General features: G+C 52.2%; 1 protein-coding gene across 1 annotated transcript in view; it reads right to left on the reverse strand.

Moving 5' to 3' along the window:
• Positions 1 to 12597, reverse strand: part of GPR107 (G protein-coupled receptor 107) — a gene marked incomplete in the record, with an annotated part of 85229 nt that overhangs the window by 25658 nt on the left and 46974 nt on the right. Inside the window, 5 exon segments of the mRNA XM_027767306.1 lie at positions 4408 to 4451; positions 7119 to 7249; positions 10728 to 10845; positions 11163 to 11236; positions 12581 to 12597. Of these exon segments, the coding sequence (XP_027623107.1) occupies positions 4408 to 4451; positions 7119 to 7249; positions 10728 to 10845; positions 11163 to 11236; positions 12581 to 12597 (384 nt within the window).

Below are 12597 nucleotides of genomic sequence, written 5' to 3' on the forward strand. Positions count from 1 at the left end.
CCGGAGCCGCCGTGGCCGTCAGGACTCACTGAACTCCTCAGAGGGCGCAGTGCAGCCCTTCAGCTGAACGGAAACGCACCCAAGAGAAGCCATAGCGTGTGACACAGGGGACAGACGAACCTGGGGACGGTGGGCAGCTCCCCCGCCGCTTCCCTTTGCCCTTCCCTCAGGCTCCGTCGGGAGGAGTCCAGAGTCAAAGCACACGAGAGCCGGGGGCCGCTCTGCGCAGCTCTCACCTGCAGTTACTCGGCCCGGGCTGCACATCATCTGAAAAGAGGTGCCTACGCCCAGGGCGCTGTCAAGGCCATGCTGTCTGCGGATTTCGAGCCAAGAACAGGGGCCAGACGTCAGGCTCCACCCAGCACAATGCTCCCAAACCCAACAGGGGACGCCACTGCCCGTGGCTGCTAGGAAGGGCCGATCTCCAGGGGGCGAAGTGAGGAGCGTCGATCTTGGGGCCAACGGCCACACTGCAGTCACACCCGAGGGCGGCCTGCCTACAGGGTGCTGTCCTGAGGCACCTCTGCAAGGGGGACTTCGGCTGTGGGAACATGGCTGCCCTGACTCTGGGCCTGTGACAAGCACAACCACTTTTCAAAGTACAGAAAGAACATGTATTAGTGGATTAGTTCAAAGCATCCCACAGCCTAATCAACTCAGTGCAAACACAAGAACCAAGAAGCCACCATCCCTCTCGCCCCCGTGCCCCCTCCTGGTCTGTACCATCTGCGAGGTGTATCACCTTGGAAGGGAATGGGGGCCCTCCTCTGCCTCTCCAACTTCCTCTCTGGCTCCAGCTAATGAGGGCCCACGCTGCCACCTGGTGGACACGAGGAGAAACTGCCTCGGACGTCCTGGGCCTGCGCAGAAGAGTTCTGGTCCAATAGCGTCTCCTACAGATGTTGGGGGACACCGGGCCCCAGAGCCACCTGCCGTGCTATGCACTCCTAGAGCCTCTTCCCAGACCCTTAGCTAACCACCGAGCCCTAGTGCGGTATGGGTCACAGGGACAGTTAACCACCATGGTCACCCCAGCCCTCTAACCAAGGCAAGGGGCCTGCAAGAGGTGGGCGGGCAGCCTGGACCCGCTGAGGAAGGCCAGCATCACAAGGGGGCAGGACAGGGCAAATAAAAACGCAGATAAAACTCGTCAATAGGGAACTACTGCCCTTGAGATCTTTAAACATTTTCAAGTAGCCAAAAATGCTGAATCGGAAATATTGAAGCAATAGGCTGGCCACACAGCCTCGCGGTTAAGGGAGCTGAATCCCACAAGGCCGACTGCAATTCAAATCCCAGCCGTGATGGCTTGAAAAACACACCAGTGTGTGCGTGTCTGCATGCTTGTGCAAGTCCAATATCCTGACAGGACGGAACACGGAGACAGAATTACAGCGTGACCACACTCCACGGCGAGCGTGTCCCCTTCCTCCCACCCGCCGCCCTGCAGGCACACGTGCCTTCTGGCAACTGAAAAAGATACTGGAGCGTATACAATGGGAACTAAAAGGTCTCACCACAATGCATTGAAATTAAAAACCCTACTCATTTAGTTATAAAGATAAAGCTGCCTTTTTACAAATATTTAATTTTATTTATTATTATTATTTTAATTTGCTATAGGGCATGTACACTCATGAGAGAGAGAGAGAGAAAGTGAAAAAGCAAGCTGCCAGGTCTGGCACTTGAACGTGGTCAGCCACGTGGGTACCTAACCACCATGCCACCTGCTGGCCCCAAAGCTGCCTTTTAATACAGTATATACAGAAGAAAAAAACCAAAAAAATATTTTGGAGAGGTTTTCACTATAGGGCACGTGCGCTCGCCAGACAGACAGAGAGAGACATAGAGACAGAAAGCGAGAAATCCCCCGGGGGGATGGTCAGCCGCAATCCCTTCTCCTCCATTCTCCTCTTGGGATCTTGGGCATGCACGCACAGGCACCCGGCATGAGTTCTAAGCCACCGGGTCCAGGACGCGAACCGCGGTCGACTACGTGGGAGTCTAGCGACATGGCCATTATGCTAACTGCTGGTTCCCAACACAAAAATTTTTTAAGAGTGGTTTTTGCTTATAGGGTGCCTGCACTTGCTGGAGAGACAGGCAGAAAGCAAGAAACCAATCCCTGGGGAGATGGCCATGTCGCGATCTCTTCTCCCTCCTCTCTCAGGGTTGTGGCACACGTGCACACATGTCCAGTGTGAGTTGAAGCCACTGGGTCCAGGACACAAACCACAGTCGGCATGGTACGGGGGGTACAGTGCTGTAATCATTGTGACACTGCTGATCTCCAGGAGAAGAAAATTTTTTAAAAGAATTATTTTATTTAACATTCATTCACATTCATTTTAATTTGATCAGAGAGGGGCAGAGTGAGAGAGAGAAAGAGGGAAAGCAAGGAGCAAGTTGCCAGGTCTGAGACTTGAACTACAGTCGGCCATGAGGGAGTCCAGCACCCTAACCCACCATGCCACCTGCCAGTGCCCCCAGGGGAAAAATTTTAAGAAAGCAAGAATGTTCCCAAACAACATGTATTCCCAGAAGGTGAGTTTCTATTTTCCTTTGGGCTTTTCTGTTTGTGACAGGGCGCTTTATTAAAATTTTAACTTAGGGACCAGCAGTTGGCATAATGGCTATGTCGGCAGACTCCCACGTAGTCGACGGTTTGAGTCCCGGATCCGGTGGCTTAAAACTCAGGCCGGGTGCGTGTGCGTGCATGCCCAAGATCCTGAGAGGCGGATAGAGGAGAAGGGATTATGGCGTGGCCATCCCCCCCGGGGGGTGATTTCTCGCTTTCTGTCTCTCTGTCTGGTGAGCGCACGCGCCCTATAGCAAAAACCTCTCAAAAAAAAAAAAATTTCTTTTAACTTAGACCAAGCCTCACAGCCTGGTGGGAGCTGGATCCCACATAAGGACTGCAGTTTGAATTCTGGGCCTGGTGGCTTAAAAACATACTAGACATGCTCAAAGACCCAACAGCGTGGGGAAATGGAAGAGAAGGAATTGCAGTGATGTGACCCTGCCCCAGAGGGAGGTTCTGTCTCTCTTTCCTTCTGTCTCTGTGCAGTTGTCCTCTGGGGGAAAAAAAATAATAATGCATACAGTGTGTGTGTGTGTTTGTGTGTGTGAGAGAGAGAGAGAGAGAGAGAGAGAGATCCTTTTACTCCAAAGAGGGCCGGGGCCTCTATGTGCCAGGCTAAAAGCAAAAGGTTACTGTGGACGACATGTACCGCTTAAACTCCCCTGAAGAATTGATCACAGAAGGTATTCTACAGGGAGAGGAAGGAAACCCAGCACCTCTGGGAGGAATGAGAAGAAGAGAGAGAAGGGCTATTTCCTAAAACTTGATAAAAAACAAAAGCCAGCACCGGGCACTGAGTTGGTGCACTGGCCAGGGTGCTAAGTGGGCAGACCCTCCCCAGCAGGCTGCCTGGAGCAAGGTGGCCCTGGGGAGCCCCTGCAAATACTGAGCTCTGAGTCGGTAAGAACCAGGGCTCTCACCCGGCCCTGCCGCAGCCTCCGAGTCAGGCTTAGTGCACTCGGAATTACTTAAGGAGACGTGACGTTAACTGGAGACTGGGCTTGTGAACTAGGATTTGTAGCCACTACATGGTTTCCAAACTTGCTAAAACGCGTCAGTAATACCCTCATAATCAGAAAAAGGTCAGCAGCAAAACCCTACTGACAAAAACCTACCCCTATCTCCAGCGAATGAGCATCTACGTCTGCCTCAAAGACCGTTAACCCCAGCGCCGGGCTTATGCTTCACGGGCCCAGAGGCAGCTCCCACCTTTGAAAGCTGCTCCTTGAAGCCCTGAGCTTGAAACTGCTGTTTGTGCCACGGTAACCCGTGGTGTGGACGTTCTTTGAATATGCCCAGAAACGTGGAAACATACAAAACGTCTTCTCTGTGGCTTCTTTTCTGACACAGGAGCCATGGTTGGAAAAATCGGGGCGATGCCAAAGGGTCATAATGGCACCACCGCCTAAACAGCAGAGTCGCAAAGGTCCCTTCGGCATCGGAGTCTCACTGAGCGCACTGCGACACGTCTACTTTGAAAGTGTGTGACGACGGCAGGGACGGCCGCTGTACGCACAGCCACCCCAGCCCACAGCCCCTCCTGCTCTCACGGCGAGGTGCTATCTGGATCTCCCGAGACACGGTTTCCTTGCTGACTCAGTTTGGAGGTGAAAATCAGAGTCATGAGTGGAAATGGATCATCTTAACAGGAGAATCCCCCCAAGCCCCTTCATACCACTGGTCTCCGACAGGTCGGATACCCACTCCCCACCACGCCGGCCCAAGGCAAGGCCCCAGGACTGCCAGCCTCCTCCCCCCGGGCCCCAGCAGGGCCCCAGCAAGTGGGTGCTGAGAAAACGCCAGCGCCGGGAGCACGGGGAACTTGCCTTTCCCGTCTGTGGCTGATGCTTCTTGTAAGTGTCTGATGGACCTAAAAATGAACAGTTGGGACAGAGGGTTAGCTGGCAGACTTGCATTCCCCTCTCCTTCCAGCTCTAGTAACTTGAGGTCTTGAATGCCTCATAATAAATCAAAAGGGCTGGACTAGAAAACATTTTTAAAAACTTATTTAAGAATTATTTAATTCGGGACCAGCAGTTAGCATAATAGCTATGTCACTGGACTCTCACGTAGTCGACCGTGGTTCGAGTCCCGGACCCGGTGGCTTAAACTCACACTGGGCGCATGTGCGTGGGTGCCCAAGATCCCGAGAGGAGAATGGAGGAGAAGGAATTGTGGCATGGCCATCCCCCCTGGGGGGCGATTTCTCACTTTCTGTCTCTCTGTCTCTCTCTGTCTGTCTGGCGAGCACATGTGCCGTATAGCAAACAAAAAAAAAAAAAAACTCCAAAAAAAAAAATTATTATTCAATTCCATTTGTTGTTATTATTATTGTTGTTGTTGTTTCAAGTTTGACCAGAGAGAGAGAGAAAGGGAAAGCGAGAAAGCAAGCCCTCAGGTCCAGGACTCACACCGTGGTGAGCCATGTGGGAGCCCAGCACCTTTAGCCACCACGCCATCTAGGCCCCAGGACTAGATTACTTTAGAGCTCTCTGCCTAAACACGCAATCTTCGATAACCAATGCTTCCCCATGTGTGGCTTAAGTCTGAGTGGTCAGGGTGCCCTCTGCTGGCCAGACCTGTGGCAGGAATTCTGGCAGGGGCCAGAATGAGGGGAGAAAATGTTATCTTTCAATACCCTGTTCTCTTCCTAATCTCTCCTCCCATAGCCATGCCCCTGCCCAACACACCTAGGACAAAGGGGCGCCACTGAGCTCACTGGCCCCAGAGAGAACCAACCTTACTGGAGAGGCCCCGTCCCGAGTCCAGGACCATGAACATAGCACTGTATGCAAACTCATTTCAGAGTGAAGATTCACAACTCTGTTGAAAACGCCAGCCCCCAGGGATGCTCTGGGAACTACCTACCACCACTACAGCTGGGGAGGGGGATATTAGCAATAGTGTAGTCACAGATGAGCTCGAGGTAGCTGCAAGCCACCAAGCAGAGATGGCCCTGAAGGAGAGCACAGCCAGGGGAGGGCCGGATGCTCACCCTGACACTGTCACCTGGTCTGCCAACAGTGTGCCCACCTGTGAGGGGTCAGCGTGCTCGAGGATGGAACGAGGCAGCCTATGAACGTCGGCCAGCACACAGCCGGCATGGAACGCGTGCAGGCGGAATCCGAACCTCTCGAGCGGCTGATACTGTTCCCTAAATCACCTCTCTACTACTTACTGATTCCTTTTTTTCATTCTCCAACAATTTTCGGGGTACTTGTCTTCAGGGATCTTACCATTTGGTATCTGCTCATCGGAGTTGTAACTAACAGGTCACAGAGAATGGCCAGAGTTCACCTGGTCCCTTACATTCCATGTTCCCACAGTGGTGCACGTGAGGTGTGGCACCTCTGTGCCCTAATCAGGCCTACCTGGCGACAATCCCGTGTTTCAGGCACCTGGGTCGTAATTCCTGGCAGGCAGGGGGCAGGGGGCAGGGGAGGTGTAGTGAGTAGAAAGTACCATCTGTCTCTTCTCCCTCCTGGGCTGGCTGCTGTGTGCTGAGCTGATGCAGGACATGTGGGGTGTACGATGGAACTGGGGTGCAGGGCAAATCCCGCTGGCTGGGAGGTGGACCGAGCTCCTTAACACTACATGCAAATAACCAGAGCAGCCAGGTGACCTGACAGTCCCAGGACGCTGAAAACACTAAGGGCTGCGTGGAACAGCGGGATAAGACCAGCTCACTGTGCCCAGAGGCAGGGAAGTCTGTGTCTTTAAAGTCCGATTCAAAGACGTAACTGCATTCGAGGAGCCGTGAGAGCCCGTCAGAAAGGTACGTAAGCTGTGTCCGTGTGAGCACCCTCTCCCCTCCGCGGTCTACTCAGAGAGCACGCCCCACTGAGTGTGACTCACGAGGCTCCTCTAATCTCTCTTCATCCACAATCAACGCACAAGATGTGGGCCAGGCAGGAGTGGAGCCGGCCATCCTGAAGATGGCTAAGATGTTTACGTGCCAAAAACTACCACTAGTTTTATTTAAAGAATTTATTTAATTTTATTCATTGCCTTTATTTTATTATTATTTTTAAAAGCTGGCCAGAGAGAGACAGAGAAGGAAAGTGTGAACATAAGCTGCCAGGTCCAGGACTCGAGGCGTGGGCAGCCATATGGGAGCCCAGCTGCCTTAACCACCACGCCACCTGCCGGTCCAAACTATCACTAGTTTTATGTTAACGTTTTTCCCCATTTTTTAACATGCCAAGAGAATGCTTTTGATGAGATTTATTCAACTCTCTCCCCTCCAAACTCAGGCTGCTGTTACGTTGCTACTAACTTCTCATTTCTAGAATCTTTCTAGCTGTGCTGGTCCCGAGGCCAGTCCCGAGGCCAGCCCCGCCGACCAGAATCCCCGAGGTACTCCACACTGGGTCCCACCACCGGAGACGGGCTCGGCTCAGCTGGGAACCCAGAAGCTGTACGCCTTAACACATGCCCTAAGTGCTTCAGACCAACGTGGGAAGGGCTAGCTCAGTGTCAGATGTGGCCACTGCCTGTGTGGTGCACACGCAGCCTCCCTGCCAGGGGGCCAACTCACCACACCACGGGGAAGAGGATGGCCCCACAGCACAGCAGGTCAACCAGAAACAGGGAGTCCTTCCACAGGCCGTACTCGGTTGTGCCCTCCTCAGTGGACTCTATGATGATGTAGGCGACGTTTGCCAGGACCTACGGGGCAGGAGACGTCACTGAGACCACAAAGCACGGGTGGGCTGTTACAGCCGCAGCAGCTCCAAGGTGGGGCGGATGCCCGGGCACACCTGGTACGCCTGCAGGCCCCCACTGATGCACTCCACGTGTTCTAGAACTTTACCACCCGTCAGGAAGCAGCGTCTGTGCCGTGCCCTGAACCCGGGCGGCGTGTGGTTGTTCTGGCCACTGAGTAAGGCAGAAGTGATGCTGTGTGATTCCCGGGGCAGACATGGCTTCCATCTGGTGCTCTCTCAGGACCTCTGGAGCCCTGAGCCTGAAGTCTGGCTACCCAAACTGCCATGCTGGAAAGACCATCCAAAGAAGCCGCAGTTATCCCTGCCCTCCTGATCAACTCGTCCTAGCCCAGGAGACAGATGCCAGCAAAGACAGCTCCCAGCACTGGCCACTGTCACACTGCAACTGCATGGGATCCCTAGGCTCCCTACCCACGTGAGCCGCTCCAGAATTCCTAACCCACAGAAACTGACAGAAGAAATGGTTATTGTTTGCATCACCAAGTTTTGGGGTGATGAGTTACGTGACAAGAGAGAACCAGGACACTTGACACGTTCAGGCACTGTGAGTCTCAGTGAAGTCACTCGGGTACTGGGCAGATGGCCCTTCACAGCTCACTCAGCAACAGGCCCACACGCCTCAGGCCCAGGTTCTCAGCAGCAGTAACTCTGCTGAGTGCCAGAAAATGGGCCTGTGTTTCCGAGTCCACAGGCCACAGCAGCACGAACGGCGACTGTCAGCCCACAGGCGAGCGGAACCTCTGGTCCTCAAAAGGGTAACTCAGGCCCAGGCTCTCCTACCCCTGGCATGGCACGGGCTCTCCCAACAAGGTTTATCTGCGTGCACACGCTGCTTCCTGCCCCAAGATCAGACGTGGCTGGCTGTGTTTAGTCCTGTTACCAAGCTCCTAGCAAATGACAGAAGCTGGCTAAACTGAGATGCTACCGAGCACGAGGGAAGTGGGCAGGATTACTGTTAGGAACGGACAGATGAGCCACCTAAGCAGCTCCTGTGAAGTCCACATTCCCAGCACTGCTTGACGCGCTGTGACGGAATTCTCCACTCCGTGTGGAGTGTGAAATGTGCCACGTTATTATCTGAGAAGTCTCTGGTGTAGTTTCTCTTTCTATACAGAACTTAAAAATTCATTTGTCACCAAAGTCAAGCTTTATATAATGCAAATAAATGCAAAAATTACTTTGGAATTTAGTTTCCCTCTGCTGACCCTGGCTTCTGGATTCTTTCTGTCCCATGTTTTTCCCCAAGCCTAGTCCACCCAAAACATGTGCATCATGCCTCCATCAATAAAGGCCGCGTGGGAAGCAAAGACTCCACATCTTAAATTCCTAACTCCGCTCTGTCCTTAATCCACACACGTCACATGAGATGGATATCCCTGGCAGCATTGGTGGTGAACACTGTGTCAAAAAGTTCCTGAACCAGGACCAGCGGTTGGCGTAATGGCTGTCACTGGACTCCCATGTAGTCGACCGTGGCTCGAGTCCTGGACCCAGTGGCTTAAAACTCACACCGGGCGCATGTGCGTGTGTGCCCAAGATCCCGAGAGGAGAGTGGAGGAGAAGGGATTGCAGCATGGCCATCCCCCCGGGGGATTTCTCGCTTTCTGTCTCTCTGTCTCTGTCTGTCTGTCTGGCGAGTGCATGCGCCCTATAGCAAAACCTCTCCAAAAATAAGAAAGAGTTCCTGACCCACCACTCCGTATGCACAGCACATGCTCAATAACCCCCCATCACTGCCCATGGCTGGAGGGAAGCTTTTTTCTTTTATTTTTAAATTTAAAAATCTGTATTTAATGGCCATTCCATCAAAATTAGGTAGATTCACACTTCAAAAGTATTACAGGTATACATAATTTTAAGGTACATTTTCAAATTTTATTTAGGCTTTGTTTCTCCTTGGCTGCCTGAGGTTTTCTTGCAGATAAAATCGACACGAAACATTCTGAGGTTGGTAGTTTCTCATACACTGAAAGACGAGACCCTAACACTACAGATCCTTAATACAGGAGGAATCGCAAAAGCCACGTAAAATCGCAGAAAACCTAGTATCAGTCAGGAAAGGCATTCTCAATGTAAAATCCGGACTCTACACTTTGGAATAGCCGCAAAATAAGCCAACAAGAGTTCATGCACTTTGTGATTATATCTACTCAAAGACAGCTCTTAACTAAGATCTATACTTATTAAATAACATATCACATTAGAGCCCATTGAATTTTTAAAAGAATTATTTATTTATTTAATTCCACTTATTATTCTTAAATTTGACTAGAGAGGTAGAGAGAGAAAGGAAAAGCGAGAAAGCAATCTGCTAGGTCCAGGACTCGAACTGCAGTCAGCCAGGGAATGCAGCGCCTCTAACCACCACTCCATCTGCAGCCCAGAGCCCTCTGAATTGTGAAAATTACCAGGAATCATTTGCAGCCCTGTGCTGTAGTTAAATAGTGCTGACTGCTACCATCGACCCTGGTACTCATCCTTTGTTGTCTTGTTTTTTAATATAGAGGACCCTGTGGTCATTATTTAAGCACATTCCCTTTTCTTGCTAGTATATAAGAATGCCCATAATTGAATTCAGAGATGCTCTTATGTCTCTGCTATTGCTGCTTTCGTAGCATGCAGAACTTTGCAAATAGAAGGCTCCCTGGTTACCAGCGACAGCAGCTTAGCATTTTCATCACTGATGAAAGCAGTTTTAACTTTTCAGGCCGATGATAAAGGCCTACCCAGACTGGTCCCGTTGCCTAAATACACATGATGTCCTCACACCTCAGGAGCTGTCCTCCCGCTTCACCCACTGGCCACACCGACACTGCACTGCAAAGCCCCAGACCGGGAACAAGGACTTCAGTGGACGGCAGTGGCAGAGCGGTGCGTCCCTACTACGGCCTCTCTCTCTCTCTCTCTCTCTCTCGGTTCTTCACACCCAGGCTCTGCTCCAGTAAGGCTGGTACGTACAAGACAGGACAAGGTCGCTGAGAGGGTCACAGCCCTCCAAGGCCGGTCTCTGCCTGAGGCCCCCAACACGGAAAGGGTCTGATACATGCCCGCCCTTTGTGTGTGCTATCAAATTCTACCTGGCATCGCTCAGCTGTAGGCTGATTTGTCAGTGAAGCCACTATGTATGAAGTGTCCTCGTGAAGAACAGCAGTCCGACTCGTCCGACCGGATGCAGAGGGAAGGCAGTATGTCTCCCTACCTATCGAAGTCTGGGCTTGCAGGCGGGTCTGAAGATGCTGATGGTCAAGTATCTCCCAGTGCAACGACCTGAAGGTCTGAGAAGGAATCCCAGCCTCTGGCCTGCAGTGGTAGGAGCTGTAGTTCTGGGCCAGCTAATGCCCTCTGTGCAGGCGGGTCTGGAGCTGAGCCCTGCTAAGTGCCAAGAGAGGAGCCAGCAAGCAGGGTTCGGGTTCTTTTACCTGGAGTGGGATGACGATCATGAAGATCTTCTTGTCCTTATCGGAAAGGATGTGCTTGATGAAGGCCCAGCCAGTGCCGATGAGCGCGATGGTGATGAACAGCAGCGCCCCCTTCAGCCTGGAGGAGAAGACAACCGGCTCGCACTCCACGTGGTGGACAGCTCATTCTGAAAGAGCTCATACAGCAGACAGGAGGCCTTACGTGGGCAGCGCTCCTGAGGGCACACAGGCTCTGCCCCCCGCACAGCCCAGGCTACAGGGACGCAGGAGTACACCAAGTGAGCTCTCAGGTCTCGACGCTGCCTGTGTCCACACGCCCGCAGGAAGGCAGGGGCCGAGACAGGCCGCCCGGAGGGACAGGTCTCCGCCTCCCACAGCCCCCATGTCTCGAGCAGGTCCCGTCACAGTGTAAGTGCCGTGTGCATGCGTACTTACAGGTGAGTTATGTAGTACACCACAGCCCAGCCTTCGATCGGAAAGCCCTGGGAGGAGATGTAGTGGTAGTCGATCTGAAATCAAGCGTGCGTTTCAGAGAGGCTGACCTGCCATGTGACCGAGTGCAGTGAAACAGAACAGGGCCCTAGCGACCCCAGGACAGCAAACAGCCCCCGGCCCACTGCCCAGCCCCTCACTGCCAGCTCGGTTAAGCATGCGAGTGCCCTGACAAGCCGAGCAGCTTGGGGAACCTGGCCCACAGTTTCCAGGTCCCAAACAGCCGCCCAGGTCAGGTCCTCTCTCCAGGCAAATGAGTCATCACGGCGGACGGATACCTGCTCTCTCCTTTACAGCCTCCAGGTTAGGAGGCCACAGGTCTGGTCACTGTCCCAGCTGAGAACTGTATCCTTCCTACCCCTGCTGCTTACACAAGTAAATCGGTCAAAGAAAAATGAAAAATCCATGTGCACTTGGAGTCAACCAGCTTCAACTATCTTTTTCTTCAAAAAATAAACCTATATAATCCGAGCCACCTGAAGCCACTGAAGTACCGTTGCTGCTTTTCCCTCTGACCACACCAGCAGTGGGGTACGTGTCCAGAGACGACACACTCACAGGTACAGTCTGTGGGTACCTGGTCGGCCACAAATGGGAAGCTCTAGTTTTAACCCGGGGGAATGTGCATTCATGTTACATTAGTTCTAGGAACCAGCAGTTGGTGTTAACAGCTATGTCACTGGACTCCCATGCAGTCAACCACAGTTCGAGTCCTAGACCTGGTGGCTTCAACTCATGCTGGGAGCGTGTGCGTGTGTGCCCAAGATCCTGATAGCAGAATGGAGGAAAAGGGGTTGCAGCATGGCCATCTCCCCTGGGGGATGATTTCTTGCTTTCTATCTCTCTGTCTCTGTCTTTCTGGCAAGTGCACGTGCCTTATAGCAAAAACCTCTCCAAAAAAAAAAAAAAATCAAGTTACATTAGTTCTAAATATTCGAAGCTGACGCTCGGTGCTTATGCCCAATCTTTATAGCATCGACCTCTGCTCCAGTGAGTGTAGTGATACGGAACTCCAACGCGCACAGTAACAAGTTCACACACTTCTTATAAAAGCGTTTGGACAAACAGAGTCATGGAGACAATTCAGCAGGTGGCACTGTCATCTCAAGAAATGAAAAACAAAACAAAACAAAACAAAAAAAAAAGAAATAAAAACAAGTGTCCTAAAGGCGCATGGGTCTGTCTCAGAAGACATCTTCAGTCTAGTAACTGGGGAAGCTGTGACCACTGACGCATGGCAGTCCCTCGCAGACCGAGGGTGGCTTCGTGAGAGCTCTGCTTTCACCGCGGCTCCCACCATCTACCCCTTCTAGTTTACTTCTCCTGCTCGTGCACAAAGGTCCCCAGATGCTGATACATACTGCATGGAACACCAGGG

This window comes from Tupaia chinensis, unplaced genomic scaffold (assembly GCF_000334495.1).
Source record: "Tupaia chinensis unplaced genomic scaffold, TupChi_1.0 Scaffold144168_1, whole genome shotgun sequence".
Classification (NCBI taxonomy): Eukaryota; Metazoa; Chordata; class Mammalia; order Scandentia; family Tupaiidae; genus Tupaia; species Tupaia belangeri.